Consider the following 18,838-nt stretch of genomic DNA (forward strand, 5'->3'; position numbering starts at 1 on the left):
ATATGAATTTACACACATTTGTAGTGGATGCGCTTGATCACTTTTCCTGTGGCATGTTATGTTTTAATGACAGCGAAGAGTGCTATAGGTGCACAATAATTAATATTTAAACTAAACTGCAGATCTCACGTTACGAGAAAATATTTTTGTAGCGAGACTAATGATCAATGCTGCGCACTTACTTCGATATTATGGCGGACACTGTGTTGTTGATGTCACGTTTCCATTTTAAAATACTTTGTCAGTGACGCAGACAATTGTATTTACACTGCAATAAACACAGGCCTATCTGTTTCCACTAAAAATAGCAAAAAGATGTTGAATTGTTTAAACAATGGAAATACTATTTGGCCAGTGTAAAAGAATAAGATCAACTCTATTCTAAAATATTTATCTGATAACTATTTTAAACAGTTTTACTTTTATGGATATTTAGATATACTTAATCTGAAACAACAAAGATATTAGATGATTTTTAGCAATAAAAATTAATGTATGGCACAAATGACATTTGTGCAAATGGTGCACTATTGTAACGAATCATCCACTGATGGCGAGAGTAGTGAAGAACCCAAGTGCAGTTTATTTACAGTGTGATCCAAACATCCAAACAATAATCCGAGACTTGACTTGACATGACAGTAACTAGTAATATATAATGTATTACATTTTGGAAGTAACTTGCCCAACACTGTACATAAATACACTGTTACATCACTTCTGCATGTATTGCATTAAAAAACAAAAATCAAAACGTAGCTGATGCAGCCATATATAGCCCATTGGAGATACATGCAAAAACAGATATATTCTGAAATAGCTGCTATCTCTTGAATGTACTAGAGCTCAAATGATTCAGCCTAATTAAATTGGATTACGCTAATTTTATGAACAAATATCTACACTGTTAATGCTGTCTCTCTGCATGGTGCTGCTTTTACAAAGATTCTCTAAATGCTCTGATAAAGTACTATTTAGTAATTTTTAGTGTTGACATTTTAGTCATTTCAAATCAATAATTTTGAAACAGAAAAAAAAAAAAACACACGAAAGTTGAATAGGCAAAAAAATATTTGTTTATCCTTCAAAAAAACTAATGTAAACATAGAGCCACAAGGCCAAATGTATAATAAACATTACAGACAGAAAATGTACTGTTTTTTTATGCATTTAGCATAACAAATAAAAATAAAAGTTACAAACACAGGTACAATGAACACCTCTACATAAGTTATATGCACAAAACACAAAACCATGATTGGTCTTTTGATGGGACCACTATGTTAAGGCAATTTACATGAAACCACCTCTGGCACAATTCACACTGAATCTGAGAACAAAAAGGACACATGTTGTTAGATTTGTTCTTTTTAAAATTCACTTCCTATTTTGTCAGTAATGAAATCATGACAAATTGATTACCCAAATCTCGTCCTTTTTTGGTTCAGGTTTTTGCCCACAGACGGAACAATATTCTTCCCTTGAGACTGCAATTATTAAAATGAAGATAGGGATATGCTTTTAATAAATGGTCTGTCAAACTAATACACAAAGGACATAAAAAAGCTAAAATACCTGATGCTAGTAAAATGTCTTTTGCCATAGTTCTCCTGCAGTTCCACATCCAGTCCTTGCTGGGATCTATGTCAATGCTTTCCGGAATTTTTGGAAAGTCTTCCACAACCTGCCTGGCCATCTACACAAAAAGCATCAAATCTTAATTTTAGAAACACAGTCTGATGTGGAAAAAGCTGAAAACAAAGCTTAAGTATACAACTATTTTTATTACCTGCATCACAAACACACCACAGCTGTAACCATCGGTATTTTAAACAAGATATTTATTTTCTACTTACCACAAACTTCCAGTGTACATTGTTGACATTCACAGCAGCGATTACACCATCATATTGCTCAAAGCTGACCTGTATGACATTCAAAAATACAATCAATGTTGTATGTATGACCTAAATACTCAGAAACATAATGAAAGTTTCACTCACTTTTCTTAATCCTTGTTGGGCCAACTGCTCTCTTGTGCCGTTTAAAATTACACCTGTAGTGTAATGACTCAGTTGGTAGAGTTTAGCAGATGCACCCTTTGCATTAAGAATTGCTCTTAGATAGCATTCAATAGTCTGAAAATGCACACATACACATTGTATTTTAACAACTTAATTCAGTTTGTAAATTGAACATACATTTACACTGAGTGTATTTGCCAAATGTTGCACTATTTGGCATTCATACTTTATTCCCGATAGACATATCTCTCCAAATAACCAGTCATGGGGCCTCAATGATTGGAATGCACTATGATGCAAGAGGTACTCCAGTTTGTGATCAGGGGACCTCAGAATGGCAATAACCAGATCTGTGGAGGGGTTTGTCCATAGTATTTCAACCTACAATAACATCCGCCTTATGAATAACTTTCCCTCAACTTCATTGATTAAATGTAGTACACAGTTTTAAATGTTTACATTAATGACAGTATTACCTCATCTTCTACAGATAGTATCTCTGCAGGTAGATAATGCTGGTCCAGGTTTGAACCTGTTGCCTGGCTCTTTGCCAGGTCCTTTCTACACTTCTGGGTCCTTTGTTTTTTGTGTGGAACTGGTATGTTGTGTGGTGCTGAAAAGTATTTGGATTTTTTCCCTGATAATTGTGTTTTCCTTCTCTTCATCCATGTTTCCTGGGAATGACTGATGTCCATTGGTGGCCGAGGCTTTAGCAACAGATCTTCGGAGAGGTTGTGCTGAATGATGTGTTCGGTGTATCTTGTTTGCAGGGAGCAATGCATTTTTCTGATGAAAGTTCCTGGTCTGAGCTTTTTCTTCGATTTCATGATGGTATGTTTTACAATTCCAAACCACTTTTCCACATGGCAATTAGTGTCTCTTGTTTTGTGTGATTTTGTTTTTATGTCCTTCTGATCATGTGATGCACATTCTAGATGTCTTAACAGCAAACCACTCCACATAGGAAAAATTGCAAGATAGTGGTCAAAGAGCATGTCGATGATACCTGGACAAAAGTATGGATTGTTGTCCTTAGAGAAAGATGTCTCACTTGCTGCGTGTTCCTTGGCTTCTTCAAAGATCTGTCTGAGATACGGTATGAATGGTGAGCTACCCACAATTGTAGTAGCATTGTTTCTGTCTTCACAGCCCCATTTCTCCCTGTCTCCAATTTCCATTGTTTCATCGAGTTTGCCTTCTTGGGGATAAGCAATTACATTTTATAGAATTTTCAGGCTTACCTTGACATTTTCACTGCTTTGTGAAGTTGTCAGGACAGTAAACAGTGCACTGAAGTTATGTCTTGTTTCAGCTAGTGAACAGGCATTTTGCAGTCGTGCAAAGGCAAATGTGACAAAGTCTTAGGCCTTGGTCATCCGTTGGCTTTGATATTGCCTGTCTGACTGCTTTGAGGATGTGAGCAGAACGTATGTGCAGCACAGTGTAAGGCTTCATGTCATCCTGTGATCTTTTTGCCTGTGCAAATGTCAAAAGCTCTTTCTAGGTAGGATGTGATTTGCTCCCTGTTGAAAGCTTTGCATGAGAGCCCAACTATAGTCTGTCTCAACCTGGTGTATGTGCATTTGTGTGTATTTGGACAAATGCAATGTAAATTGCATGAGACAATATGTGATTGGAGGTACCGAATGCTCATTTGATAACATTTCACAGATTGGTAAAGGGGGAGCATCCCGACCCCTTCCTGGAAGAGTGAGTGAGTAGTATAGGATTCGCTTTGGCTGATCTGCAATTTTTGAGACCACTCCTCCAGTGGCATCCAGATAAAGGGACACAGGAAGCCTACTGCGTAAATGGTCGACAAGAATACTGATTCCAAGCTCAGTGTACATATGAACACCAAAGGGGTCCATGCTAAAATGCTGTATGTATCCTGGTAGTTTAAAAAATCTGGTGTCACATCCTCTTAGTATGCCTTGCATGAGATGTATTTCCATTAACACATCAGTGTGGAGTAGTTTGTTCTTCCTAATTTCTGAGCGGATTACCTTCAGCACATTCCTGTTGAGGCAGCTGGACATATTTCCACTCAAAAGTTCTTCGAGTTGTCAGGACAGAACACAGTGCACTAAAGATATGTCTTGTTGCAGCTAGTGAACAGGCATTCTGCAGTCTTGCAAAGGCAAATGTGACAAAGTCTCTCAGGCCTTGGTCATCAGTATGCTTTGATATTGCCTGTCTGACTGCTTTGAGGATGTGAGCAGAACATATGTGCAGCACAGTGTAAGGCTTCATGTCATCCTGAGTTTTTTTGCCTGTGCAAATATCAAAAGCTCTTTCTAGGTAGGATGTGAAATGCATTATAGAGATAGTGGGTCCAGGGTGGCCTTAATTTAGTGGAACCTTTCGAAGGTCTTATTTTGTTCCATTCCTTTCTATTAAGAGTGTTGGTAAACCGTTTATGCACCTTTTGTGCTGTCCTGTAAATATTTGGACCAGCATCTCCCAATGGTGCATTCTCACTTGTTTCAGTTCCTTCCAGGTTCACTCTGGTATCCTCTGGGGCAATGTTATTTAGACCACTATCCTCAGTTGCACTCTCTCTTTCCAGGTCTGCTGTGTCCTCCTGTGAATCCATGTTATTTTGGACAATATCTGCCTCAGTGTCCTCTTTCCAACTCATTACCGTGTCTATGGTAGATCAGATTGAACAGTAAGTGTATATTCATGAATATTTTGACATGAAAATTAGATATTTATGGTCAGCACTTGTTTTAATTAGATCTGAACAATATAAGAATAAATAAATGCTGGAACACATGGTAAATGGAGCTAAAAGTCTGGTGTGGTATCAACAGTGGTTTGAATATCTTTGTCCATGATTAATACATGATGCTATTATTTACAAGAAAGCTAAAAATGTATTTCTTTTAGAAACAGTCTGTTAACATTTGTTTATGGTTAGACCGAATAATATTTGGTTTGATAGTATGATTCTTAAAGCAATTAATTAATAATTGTTTTTCAATAAGTTGGGCCACATGTTGTGGGTCCACTATATACAATTGCTATTGGATGACATAATTATAGAGGCAGACAAAATAATTTACCTTAATTTGTCATAATGTCTCCTGGCTCCAGTGTTGTTTGCTCACTTGGAGTGTTCATGGCTAGTTGGTCCCTAACACCATTTCGGTTTTTGGTCCATATGACCCATAACCAGTGCCGGTTCTTTCTTGTGTCCTCACCAAATAAAGCAATGGATACATCTGACCATATGTCAGATGAATATCCCTGGTCCTTGTTTAAAATATCAGCTTTTAAAAACTGAAACACAACGGCTTCCTTTCCTCCTGCTTCTGCCCATACATCTGTCCTTTTTACTACTTGTCCTTTTTTATGTCTACCCATGAGTTGATGGGTTTTGACCTTAGTCTTCTTACTCTTTTTTTTTTTTGCTCTAAAGAACCCACAGTATTGCACCTTTTAAAGTTTTGGCTTATCTAACACCTGCTGTTCATCAGATGATTGCTCCAATTTGTCCTGACTGGATAGTAGTACCTCCCACAGAGGTACATTCCCACAAAATGTTATGTGAACACTACCAAAAAAAAACAAAAAAACACAATAAAGGATTCTGCAGAATGAGCTAAGTTGTCTCAATAAAAAGCTCATTCCATTTAAATCTTTGTTTGGACTTTAAACATACCATTTTTTAGATTATTTAGTTTTCAATATAAGATGACACAGCCTAATGAACATACGTAATGTTGTTGAATGAACCGACTTAATATTCTCTCTTTTATGTTTTCCTGTTGTATTTAGCATTCATTTTATATTGCACTCACACAATATCATTCTCTATGTGCACTGAGTGAGTTTACAGCTTTGCAGAACTGTCACTGTCCATGGTGCTGAATTCATCATGTTATTAATAGCACTCAGAAAACACAACATCAAACAGAATGTTTATTTGGACAGGCACTTCAGTGACTTTGAAATAGTTACAACAATTTCATCAAAACTTTTTGTAAACATTTTGTGCCTCTGTTGTTCAATTTGGGCCTGTGTTGTGTTGATTTCTTTAGTGACACATGACAAACTATAAACCAATTATTCTGAAGTCATCATTTTAACTGTACTGAGCATATATAGCCCATTTTTCACCTCTTTTTTATTTAAGTGTGAATTTGTGATCATTATAATGTAACATTGTTCACCAGGTATGACTGAACAGACTGGATTGTGCCTTATTTTCAAAATCAGTAGTTCTCAACAAATTCCTGGAGGACCCCTAGTAATGCAGATTTTGTAAGTCTCCTTAATCTGTTATCTTAAGACTGCAAGAGCTGAATGAGGTGTGCCAGAGGGGGACATACAAAACATGCTGTACTAAGGGTCCCTCCAGGACTGGGTTGAGGACCACTCATCAAAATGAATTAATTTTAGCAAAGAAAACCCTACCTCCCCAACCAACCAGTCATGAGGCCTCAATGATTAAAATGACTTGTGATGCAATAGGTATTTTAGTTTCCAATCAGACATTCTTAGAATTCCAACATAAAGATTTGTAAGATATGCAAGTGGTCTCACTGGTAGTTAAGGGGTGAGTTTATGGCAATGCCACATATTTGGCCTCACCAATTGTTTACTTAATTTACTTACTTAAAATTTGTTGTGTACTTTACAGACACCCTCTAACAACAAACGCACAAGCCAAACCAACACACAAGCAAAGGAGTTAAAGACTTTATTAGAAGGGTGCACACTTTTAAAAAAATTTTTTAATTTATACTATTTAAGTTACCTGAGGTTTAAGGTGCTCTGATCCATGGGGTTAGTGGCTGCACTCCACGTATCAGCAAACAAAAGGGAGACTTGGTGTCCCAGTGTCATCTTTATGCTGTGTCACAGGAAATTGGTTCGTACCATTATGTTCCTAAGAGGGTAATCTTTATTAATGTTATTTTTTCTTGTTTATTTATTTATTTGCCTTGTGCAGTTAAATTTTGTATGAATTTGTTATGTTGATGATTATTTGGTTTGAATGTCATAAAATAAATGTTGATTTTATTTGATTATTGAGTTGTTGCCTTCTATTATGTTTTGGTTGTGGCTAATATAGTTAAGCATGTTTTGGGGTCTTTTTGCTTTGCATCAGACTACAAGGAAAATAAATGTTGTAATTAAGTGGTATTTTGTGTGTGTTTTGCACAAGATTAACACAGGGAGACATAATTTAGGATTTTATGTTGTGTTATGTTAGGATTTACAGAGGTTTCTGTTATATTGGTTTTGTAGTGTTACCGTTGTGGTGAAGAGTAGAGCATGTGGTTAGGTTGAGGATGGAAAGTAAAACTTTGGGACTACATGTACTGCATGTTGTTTGACTATTTACATGCAAGTGTTTAGTGAGAGCGAACTACATTAGCACATGCTAGTGTGCTGTTGCTAACTAGTACTTAACTATAAAGATCTGATTGAATGTGATGTGTACGCAAGAAAGCTGTACATAATTATCATTGTGATGAGTGGGGTGCAACTGAGATCCACTGAAGTGAGGCTTGGTGGCTCCCATGGCTCTTAGCCCCACCACACTTGTCACAAAATTTGTAAAGCTCTACAAACTTCAGAAAAAAAATTCAGTTTGTTTTTCAAATGTTCTGAGTATTCTTAACTTATCAAGTTTAAAGTGAAACAATGGGTTAGTAAGCCTAAGTTGGTTGATTTATGCATAGTTCATATTTGTTAATGGGCCTAAAGTTATTTTGGAGGCTGCTATTGTTAGCAGCTATATTATTTTTTCCATTATGTATAGATAAAACATATAAAGTTGTTCATAGCTTTAAATGAAATAAAATTGTATTTCTTAAATATCCTTCCTGCTTCTTTAAAGAAACACAATCATGAAACCGTGATTTGTTTTTTTTTTCTAAGTAGCTTTTAAAAAATAAAAAAGGAGATTTGATTATCATTATTAAGAAAATATGACAGCAACTTACTCACATTACAAAGATATGTAGTGATCTTCACATGCATACCAATTGTGTGGTATGCCATACACAAGACACTAGAGGCGGTGGGTTTGGTCCCACATCATCTCAGGTGTGTGTGTGTGTGTGTGTCAGATGACCTCTCCGTCCTTTTACCTCGGGGGACCAGCTAAGGAATATCACCTTAACAATATCAAATGATCCAAATGGATCATACAATAAGAAAAATTATGTGCATTGGAGGAAGGAAATCAGATGGTTTATCTAAAGGGTTTTGAGATTTGGCTTGTGATTACCAACACAAGAAAGACACAGTTGTAACAAAAAAAAGAAATTAAAAACTAAACATGCAATGACAAAAATAAACATGCCATGGTTAAAAAATTACTAAACAATGTTAATGACAAATGTAAATGACAAACACTACTAAGGAATATCAATTATATTTTAGGGGTGTGAAAAGTTGAAAAATGTGAAAAGTTTGATCTCCTTTGTTCTAGCCATTGTTACCGCATGGCCAGCAAAATTGCATGCTGCATCTGTAGGTCAAAGGAATTTATGGTCATCTTAGCCTAGGCCTTAGAATGAAAGTAAAAGGAGGGTTTTGGTAAAAAGGTGAATCTTTTGGACCAGTTAAAATGGCCTCTCCTGGGTGCTGGGATCGCCTTTTTTGGCCAAGCAAGATGTCTGGTGGTTGTCTTAGCCTCCTTATCTGATATCACTGGACGTTTGTTTGTGTTAGTCCATTGGCATCCAATCAAATTGTAGCAAACCATCCTCCACTATAGCAGTTAAAGAGGGCTCATTTCATAAACTGGGCCCCCTGGAAAGTCATCTTGTCTGCTGGTGCACTACATGCATATGTTCACATTTCAGCAAAGCATGCTGATTTGCATCTAAAAAGTTCAGTGACATGTTGGCCAAAAATGCCATTCAGCTGATTAATCACATTATCAAGGCTTGCTTAAAAGCTGTGAAAACTTAAGTCTTTCCATTAACAAATCTTTGTGCTGTGGTGATAGGCTATACTGAGTTTGTTTTAGTGCAACTATAAAAAGCAATGCACTTAGCTTCTTATCAAATTGGAAAATGTAAAAAACATGTTTTTCAATAACATGAAAAATTCTGAACCATGGACAGTGACAGTTCTGCAAGACTATAAATATTGATCAGTGAATATGGATTATGATATTGAGTGAGTTTAATGTTAGATGAATACTGAAAACAGCATAAACATAAAACATAATAATAGATTTATGTTAATTCAACACCTTGTCAACAATGTTGCATACCTCATAAGGATCACAGCTCTGTATCACACAAAATTACAAAAACAGAGATGAAAAGACAAGAAAACCTGGACTGTAGTTTGTTTTGTAAACTATTTATAAGGATTTCCAACTTGTTTTAGAGCAGTCGGTCACTCCTTTCAAAATCTATTGAAGTGGATAATGTGTGATTGAGAAAAACATAAAAGGCAAATATATGTACACTGAAGAGTATGCTCTTCAACGTCGGTCCTGGAGAGCCGCAGCCCTGCAGAGTTTTGCTTCAACCCTAATCAAACACACCTGAACAAGCTAATCAAGGTCTGAAGGGTTACTAGAAAGCTACAGGCAGGTGAGTTTTAATTAGGGTTGGAGCTGTACTCTGCAGGGCTGCGGCTCTTCAGGACCGGAGTTCGCCACTGCTGCTCTATAAGGTCAAATAAACAATTTCCAACTCGTTCTGGAGCACTACGACTCTTTTTTCTAAAGCTATTGAAGTAGACCATGTGTCAATGGAGAAACCCATACAAAATGTCATTAATAGGTATGAAGCATATAAAGCAAAAACTTGTACAATAAAGAATTGTAGCTTGGTCTTTGAGACTAAATAAAGAATTTACAATCTTCCTTGGATGACTTGATCTGTTTTTTCAAGACCTATTGAACTGTGTAAGGTGTCAATGAAAAAACCAATGCAATACGCTGGGAGCATAAAGCAATAACTCGCACAATAAAGAGTTGTAGTATGTTCTTTATGATCAAATAAATATTTAGCATTTTGTTTTGGAGCGGTGTGACCCTCTTTTCAAAAGTTATTGAACTGGATGCTGTGCCATTGAAGAACCCCATAGAATACAGTGATGATAGAAATTGAACATCTAGAGTAAATAATAGCACATTAAAGAATTGTAGTATGTTCTTTAGGTTAAAATAAACATTTTCCACCATGTTCTAGAATAGTCCATCGAGCTTTTTAAAAGCTATTGAACTAAATGTTGTGTCATTGAAGAAACCAATACAACACTTTTTTATGAAGTAGTACAAATTGACCACATAAGGAAAATTGCTGCACAATAAAGAGTTGTAGTATGTTTATTAGGGTGAAGTTTAGATTTTCCAATGTGTCCAGGACCAGTCCATCAAGCCTTTTAAAAGCTATTGAACTTAATAATGTGTCATTGAAGAAACCACAGTAATTAACACAGTAATAGCAACAACAAAAAATACACTTGAGGCACAAATTGTTTATTAAATATATAAATGTATAATATATCAACATGCTCTGGAACGTTTTCACTAAAAGCAAGCAGCGCTTTTCAGCTCAAATGAGTCTTTAGCAACTTTCCATAGAAGCGTCCTGTAATTTGTAGACGGTCCCTCTGCTGGTGATGACGTCACATCATTCCATAGCCATAAACGTGTTTTTCAGCCTTATAAAAACATCGACTTCTGCAGACAAATGGATTGTAGGTACTGCTCATTATAGTCGGTAATGAAAATTAATTGTAAGTATCCTTTTTAAATGCATATTAACAAAGCTATTGAACACGGAAGTCCGAATGTGTGAATATAAAACCAACTTTACCGCAGTCACCTGCACGCGCTCGCCAACGCGGAAGAGCTCAAGCGCATCAGCGGCGCTGCTTTAGGTGTCTCAGAGCAGCGCCTGCCTGCTTCACCGTGGTAAATAAACAGAATGAGAAGTTACTCGCTGCACTAGACATCAAATAGTTTCACCTCTTTATCGCCGGAAAAAACTATAACGGTCACGGTTATAACAAACGAAACAGTGACGCTGTGGATGGAACTGTGACGTCGGCGTCCAGTCGACCAATCGTAGACTTTGTTTATGCGCACGTCACCACGCTGCAAGGCTTTTCAAAACCAGAGCCGTTGAGAAACAGAAGAGTTGCGACACGCTTTGATCTCGCCGCCACGCGGTCACGTGGTTCATGGTAGTGATGGGCAAATGAAGCCTATGTTTCCAATCCAAAGATGCGAATTTAGTGTTTGTGTCTGTTGAATTTCTGTCTCTGATAAATTCATATACCCATTAAACTGTGCAATTTATTACCATTAACTATAACGCGTTTCATAAAATACAACTACTGGCCAAATTTCCGAGAGGTAAACTAATGCGTTAAAATGACAAAAACTGCTATAATGTCCTCAACTCTCTGGCGAGTGTGCTTGAGAAGCACTGAAATGAATGGGCTTCAATACTGGAACTATTGGCTGGTCCGTCACGCTTTACTTCCGCATTCCTCAGATCCTGTGGAAGCCTATGGGAGAGTCGCAACTCTGTTTCTCAGCGGCGCTGCTCAAAACTTCCCAAGTATCGGGAGATTTATTATGTGAAGTAGAACATTTAATCAAATCACTAAGAATAATTAATAAAAAAAAAAAAAGTACTTCTTTTTTGAAGAAATGTGATGAGATCTGTCATGTACCATGATTGATACCTGTTTTGCTCTGCCTTTTTTTCTCCTCTTCCTTTAGTTTTGTTCCTTCCTTTTTGGTTAATGTAATGATGCATTGTGAGAAATTGATTGTACTTGTGTAATACGTGCTTTTGCTGGAAATGTTCTGTGTTTGCTTATGTTTATAAAAACTGAAATATTTGTACTTGCATATTTTGCAATAATAATAATAATAATAATAATAATAATAAAACTATCCAAGTATTGGTGGTCTTGATTTTGTGTTGAAATGTGATTGTAGTCGTTATAGAGTTATTTAACCATCAGAGGTGCATAATCAGCTACTACTTTTTATTGTTGGAAAATTATATTTACCCAAACTTTCTCCCTCAAGAACAAAATATTATCATCATGAATGTATTTAAAAGACATTGCTTTTGTTTAAAACGTATTGAATGCATAATCTCACGAATATATTTGGTAATTTTTTTTTCTGGAAACACTTATCAAGAAAAAGGTGCATTACTAAATAAGCATGAGCTCATCTGTGCAAAAATCCCATGACGTTTTAATTAATAGTAATTAATAATGATTACTACATAATCTATCCCAGTAATAATTATAATTTTAAATTTATTATTTAATTAAATAAAACTACTCCCAACTGTGCATGTTGGAGCATAAACTGTCCTGTAGAGGGCGCTACACGCTTTGCTTTTGCGACGACTCGTGACGTAGGGAAACTATGGCGGAAGTGACGGCAGACGCGCCTAAAGTTTGAATTTGCGTCAGTTGACGACGAGGGACCCAAGCGTAAACTCGGTTAGTACAATAGTTGGGTATTAATTGTAGAGTTTCAATAATGTCGGACCAACAATGTGAAAAAGATGGTAATAATTTTAATTCTGTATCTTCGAATTCCCCGAGTCAGAGCTTTCTGACGCATAAGTGTTTGTTATGGCTCTGGACAGCTGCTCGCGTCGAAGCGTCTGTCGGTAAACAACGAGCGAAGAGAACTCATTCATGAATGCGGGTTATGTGTTGCAGCAGCAGGCATGAGTGAAAACACGTTCCCGGTGTACAAGGTGGATGCCATTGTGCAGTTCTACCGAACCGAAGTTTTGACTGGACAAGAGGCGAAGCATTTTACCAAGAATGATATTACTCCCAATCCAAAGGTAAAATATAATTATCCACATATGCACGTCTTGATGAACTATTCCGGGTTTCCAGAGTCCTAGAAAACAAAGGATTTTTGAAAAACTTTAACCGGTGATAGTGATGGGAAGTTCGAATCATTTTACTGACTCGGATCTTTGAATCTCGTTCAGCAGAACGAACGAATCCCTTATCAAGTCATTTCGTTCGTTTCAGCAGAATATAATTAAAATGTTACGTGTTAATATCCAAATTCCCCAACACATCTATTTACTTAAACATTGATCGCGTTATATAAACTATAATGCAACCAAGACCAGATTATAAGAAACAGAAATGATTCATTGCTTAGCTGGCTGTGCAGTCTGTTAGTTCACCTCACCTCCCGAGTCTTCGGCTCGTTCATTCTTTTGTAGTTACTGATTCTTTCAAGAGATTCGTTCATTTTCAGTTCGTTCACCAAAATGATTCGTTCACTGATTCGTTCAGTGGCCATTTCTTCATATTACATAAATACGCCAGCAGGTGGCGAAAAATAGTGTTTTGTCTTATGTCTACTTCTGTTATGTCTTAAGTTAATGAACGTATTTACTTATTACAAAAAACTGATTTGGCTTTATTAAAATGTGTGCATAATCTACTCATTAAATAAATCAAGTCTAAATTGTTCAGATGACCAAAGCAGAAGGTTTTCTTGCATAATTAACATTTTCATTGTTTGGTCAGACATTTACACATTCATAAATCGGGGATTAAACGTGGAGTTATGTTCTGTATGCTAAATATGAATATATAAACAAGCGTACGTGCACAGTACCTATAACTGTCTGCGCTTTGCATCCGCTTTCTGCTGATTGCTGATCGAGATTGACATAGGCTACTAAATGGCCGACTGACCCGGTACACTCTCATTTAATTCACGAACAAGAAGATCTCTCGATCTCGTTCAGACTCAAAAGAAACTCGTTCAGTGAAGGGCGTATTCGTTCACTACATTCAACAAATCACATGCTCCGTCACATCTCATACTCGAAGGCTATTGGCTCGAGGTTTAGTCATTCCTTGACAGCATGAAACCGTTCACAGAGCTACCCGGTTCACTGATCTGCGCATGCGCTGCTAATATTGCCGCGCTGCTCTGGAGGGAGGAATATCAGTGAACGAGAAATATGAGTCAAGGGATTACGAGAACGATTCGTTCACCTAAAAGATTCGTTCAAAAAGGACGATTCGTTCACGAACGTAACATCACTATTCTTTTGTCACGTGACTGCTTCCCCGATCAATATCTTATAGCTCGTTTCCTTTGAGCGGTTCGGTACAGTACGGTACGCAATTATTTCCGTTTCCACTGTCAGAAGCTGTGAATGGTACCAAAATAGCGAACCGTACCACTTTTTTGGTACCCTTCCGTTGGGGTACCTAGCACAGCAAAGGGTACCAAAAGGGTGGAGCTAAACTCAACGCAGAACGTTGATTGGTTGACTAGAATCGTCACTTTTGCGTGATACAAGGGGATAAAGCTTCTCCTTCACTCGTTCCGCTCTGCTGTCCATGAGTGTTGGGCTTGTTTACATGAGAGTGCGCAAACACATAAATATATAACCGTTTATTTTATAATTTTATATTTTCACACAGACAATAGCCGTTTCTCAATATGCGTTCTTGACTGTTCTTGTGGACTTGTGAAACGTCATTGCCCAAATACCCGCGTAATTTTCTAAATATTACTACTGTTATTGTGTAATGAATGTAGTTTTAAGAGTTTTTCAGGCGAGAATGTAATTGTTTTAAACTCAAATCTGTGGTTTATTTATAAAGATATCACCTATTTGAAAATTTGCTTTGCCGATTTCGGAGCTCCAGGCGATCAGCGGGCACTCAGTGCTCATGTATCCGCCGAGAGCAGCCTTAGCTCGGCTAGTCCTTCTGACATTTGCCGCTGGATCTGATGTCTCTGTAGTGATTAAACACGAGATACAATTTGTTTTGGGTTGGCTATATTTAACAGGCATTCGTGGTCTCATGAATCTATTATTTATTCCTGGTCATATCGTTTTGGCTGAGCACAAAGTCATGTTTAACTTCATATATTTATTTTGAACTTTACCGTAGTACAGCGTAGGGCTGGGTATCGTTCAAAAATTTTCGAAACCGATACCTTGACTTCGATACAGGTTTCTGAACGATACTTTTTTCAATACCAATTTTATGAAATCAAACTTTGGTTTTATTTTTCAGCTTGTTGATGTTTATACAAACTCAAAGACTCATCTCCTGAGCCACTGCACAAAGGAACAAAATGTAACCAACACAATAAATCAGTGCAAAATAGTTTTAATAAAGCTCAAATAGTCTTCAGTTTACACATCTGTTAGGCTACATTTACACGACAGAATCATGATTTCTATTTATTTTCCACTGATTTACTGATGAGCATTAGCAGCTTCCAGCGCTGTCTGCTTGTGTTCTCTCTTCCATGATCGCTGCTCTGACTCAGAGTCAGAGGTAATAACATATTTAACTTCAGCAACATGACATGGCCAAAACACTCATTAGACGGCAATCGGAAGTTATTAAACACACTCGATGGTGGTTTAAAGTGAGTTTGGAGTAAAAGCTGAATATAAATCTTATTTATTGTCTTATGTAGCATGATGCTACAGTTTGCATGAATGGTCGTGTAGTATGAACGGACATCTGCAAATGATGGGAACTCCACGCAGCTCCCGCGCTACTCTCCATTGGAAATGAATGACCGGTCTGTCGGCCACGCCTATCAAGAAGGGTACTATTGGCAGTGGAAACGCAAGTACTGAATCGTACTGTACTGAACTGTATTGTACCCAGTGGTGTAGTCTAGTTTTTTGTAGTGGGTGTACTCTGATATTCCCTCCCAGCCTCATACTCACCGTCCCACAGCAACACCCCATAAGCACCACCACACTCACTAATTCATACAATATGCATCTATGTAACTGAGAGCATTACAGCTGGGGAGACTGGACTGATTTCTTACTGTTTAGTGTTAATCATTTAACTCTTTTATCTTAAGAATATGGTCCCTGGAGAATAGGTTTTATCAGCTGGCAATTTTCAATGCACATTTAAGAGTGCCTGTTTTTAAATTCCCTAGCCTGACTTTCAGTCCACAAGTTTAGTCAGGAGTTCTCATCTCTCCCATCATCTGAAACAGTATTGGGTTTAACTGCTGTACAGACACACACATATACAGTATGAGTGTTATCTCTCTCCTTCTCCCGCATTCACTGATCCAGACAACTGCAGTCCACTAGCATTAACCAACACTTTATTACCACATTCTTTATTGGAAAAAAAATCACAAATTTATAAATTGTAAGAAATAAAAAGCTATAAAGCTCAAATAAAATTCGAGACCAGAAAAATTACGTAACTGTAAGAGTAAAGAAACAAACTACGCGCTTGTTTGTAAGGAAGGTTGGGAATTATTAACTAATTTCTGTAATTTCCGTTGCTCGAACGACTCGGACCGAAGACTCGGGAGATGAACTAACAATTCTCTTTCCGAGAACTGCATAGCCTCTAGTCTATGGGGCTGTCGCGTGATGAACGAACGACTCGAACCCAAACCCGAAGACTCGGGAGATGAATGAATCATTTCTGTTTCCTGTACAGAACCTATTGGATGTTGCGCATGCGCGGTCAACAAGAAATGAACGAATCTCTCGCTGAGACAACTCGTAATTCCTGAGTCATATTAAAGATTCATTCAAAATAAACGAATCGTTCAAGAACGACCCATCACTATCCGGTGTTGTGCCGAAATCCGTGACCTAACGAAAAATATGACCAGGATTCGCTGTTCAGCAAATGTTGGATTACATTAGATTAGACGCTGAAACGAAATGATCAGCGTCAGGAGCTGAGCGGTGCTGTAAAAGATGTTTTAAGATTAGAGAAAACGTCCATTGGACAGCTAGATCTTGTCACAAGCATCTAAATGCTTATATATAGGAAATAAATTAAACATTAATGCTGCTGCTGTCTGCTAATATGTTAGCTTACTACTAAGAATGGTTTCCTTATGAGATGTTTAGCGCTTATGTATAAAATATTCTGATTATCTGATAAATGTAGGTCTTTATTCTTATTACTGTTTACTGTAATTACCCAATAATGTTGGAGATCCCACGGTTTGCTCCTTACAAATGCATATGATGCAGTCACTGAATCTGACAAATAAAAAAAACATAGCTATCGAAATGTTACTACACTTTATTTCATAATAACTGACTATAAATGTTTAATAAAGTGACTCATGTGATGTGTGAGCTCATTTTTTGTGTTTTATATAAATAAAGCATACTGATCAGATATGGATATATTTGTGTATAGGCTACAATAGGGTCTGGCAGGGTAAATTTTAAGCTATTGAAATGTGTGTTACTCCTCTTTATTTCATATAATGCTTAATAAAGTAACTCGTGATGTTTCAGCTTCTCTTCTATTTTTTACCTACCATTAATTGGCTTAATAATTTCCAAAAAGCAATAAGAGCTATACATTAAGCTTGTTTTTATATGAGTTTTTTTGTTATTCATATAAGAATCTGCACTTAATGAATAAATACTCGTGATGGTGTTCAAAATAATGTATTTCTTTTGCAGGCAGAATCCATTCAAAGACTCTACATGAGGGTTTTGCAGCTTCTTTTTCGTTTCAGGCCTGAGTGCCATTACACGGTGAGTGTGGCTTCTTTGCATCAACGTTGCATTTTCAGATCAAAACTGTGTATTTTGATGTTGAATTGGAGATTGCTTTACCCATGTCTTCCACAGGTGCCCTTTTCTGAAAACGTCCAGTACCCCATGCTGTATGAGTGGGTGACTCCAATCATGAGCGTTTACATGCGCATGTAAGAGTTTTATCTTGAGAGTGCTGTAGAGAGTCTTATGACTTAAATATGTCATTTGGCATCTCTGAAAACTGAGTATGTCTAAATGTTGTGAAAGGTCTGCATGTATTCCTCAGCGCTGAGTTCCTTTACATTTACGTTTATTTCAGGTGCCAGTTCTTGCCGGTTTGTCATGTGTATGATTTTTCCCTGAATGACTTGCTGAACCCCAGTAAGTAGCTTTTATTTTCTCTATCAGGCTTCACACGTAGAGCTTAAAAGCAACGCTGGCCCAGTGTTTATTTATTATTTTACTCATTTTTTTGTTTGTTGCCCTGCCACTATTTTCACTGACCCCACAGAAGAATGATGTTTTTAGACGTTTATTTTTAGACACACATTTTTTTGTTTTGTTAATACAAATGACAAAACGGGGTGTCTTATTGCACACCCTTGCAGTCCTGCCTACTTAATTTAATAGTTCACCCAAAAATATTAATGTCGAACATATTCAAGCCACCATAAAATAGAAATTGTGAACATTTTGTGTAAATAATTTAAGTTTAAATTTTGTTTTAAACTTTAATGCAGATGTAATGTTTAAAAGTGTTGCAGAGCTGAATTATTTTTAACCCTTTTGACAGAGAGCAAGCGAACAATCACTATACTGAGCGCAATCCAAAATTTCCTGCACTTCAGAAAGCAGAGGCTGGAAATGACTGCTGCCCACCAGCAAAGTTTTGTAAGATGCCGTTTTTAATATTTAAAAATGTTCATGACTAGGCCTGTCGCAATAATCAATATATCGACTTATCGCGCAATATATGTAAATGACCTCAATAATTTTTGGTGACGCAATATATCGCCCATTATATTTACTTAAAAATTAATGTCACCATGTTTTGTACATTCCACTTGCGCCTGTGTCTTTTGCAGATTCTCGTACATGACGTGATGTAGTCATGAGGTGCTAGTTCAAATAAAAAAAAAGCTTCTATAAAAAAAGTTTCATCTGCAGATATGATCTTGTTTAGGGATCTGTGCCTTTGTGCATACGGACATCCGACTGCTAAGTAGTGATTGTGTTTTTCAGCAATAGTGTGCACCCTTAATTTACAGAGAAAAGAAGGTCAGGGAAAAA

General features: G+C 37.0%; 2 protein-coding genes and 1 pseudogene across 2 annotated transcripts in view; 1 reads left to right on the top strand and 2 right to left on the bottom strand.

Moving 5' to 3' along the window:
* rab43 (RAB43, member RAS oncogene family) overlaps positions 1 to 11,080 on the bottom strand; it is an 18,367-nt gene extending 7,287 nt beyond the window's left edge. Inside the window, exon 1 of the mRNA XM_016575836.1 lies at positions 10,838 to 11,080. The gene's annotated coding sequence lies outside the window, so the exon portion shown is untranslated. The remainder of the gene's footprint in view (positions 1 to 10,837) is intronic.
* On the bottom strand, positions 2,287 to 4,665 carry LOC107758225 (uncharacterized; annotated as a pseudogene).
* Positions 11,081 to 12,459: 1,379 nt separating the features above from the next.
* The window catches only part of nuf2 (UF2 component of NDC80 kinetochore complex), a 19,173-nt gene continuing 12,794 nt past the window's right edge, over positions 12,460 to 18,838 (top strand). The window contains exons 1-6 of the mRNA XM_016575846.1: positions 12,460 to 12,553; positions 12,714 to 12,841; positions 17,471 to 17,545; positions 17,642 to 17,718; positions 17,868 to 17,929; positions 18,342 to 18,439. Coding sequence (XP_016431332.1) covers positions 12,526 to 12,553; positions 12,714 to 12,841; positions 17,471 to 17,545; positions 17,642 to 17,718; positions 17,868 to 17,929; positions 18,342 to 18,439 — 468 coding nt within the window. The 5' untranslated portion in view covers positions 12,460 to 12,525. The remainder of the gene's footprint in view (positions 12,554 to 12,713; positions 12,842 to 17,470; positions 17,546 to 17,641; positions 17,719 to 17,867; positions 17,930 to 18,341; positions 18,440 to 18,838) is intronic.

This window comes from Sinocyclocheilus rhinocerous, unplaced genomic scaffold (genome assembly GCF_001515625.1).
Source record: "Sinocyclocheilus rhinocerous isolate Xijiao unplaced genomic scaffold, SAMN03320098_v1.1 scaffold1574, whole genome shotgun sequence".
Classification (NCBI taxonomy): domain Eukaryota; kingdom Metazoa; phylum Chordata; class Actinopteri; order Cypriniformes; family Cyprinidae; genus Sinocyclocheilus; species Sinocyclocheilus rhinocerous.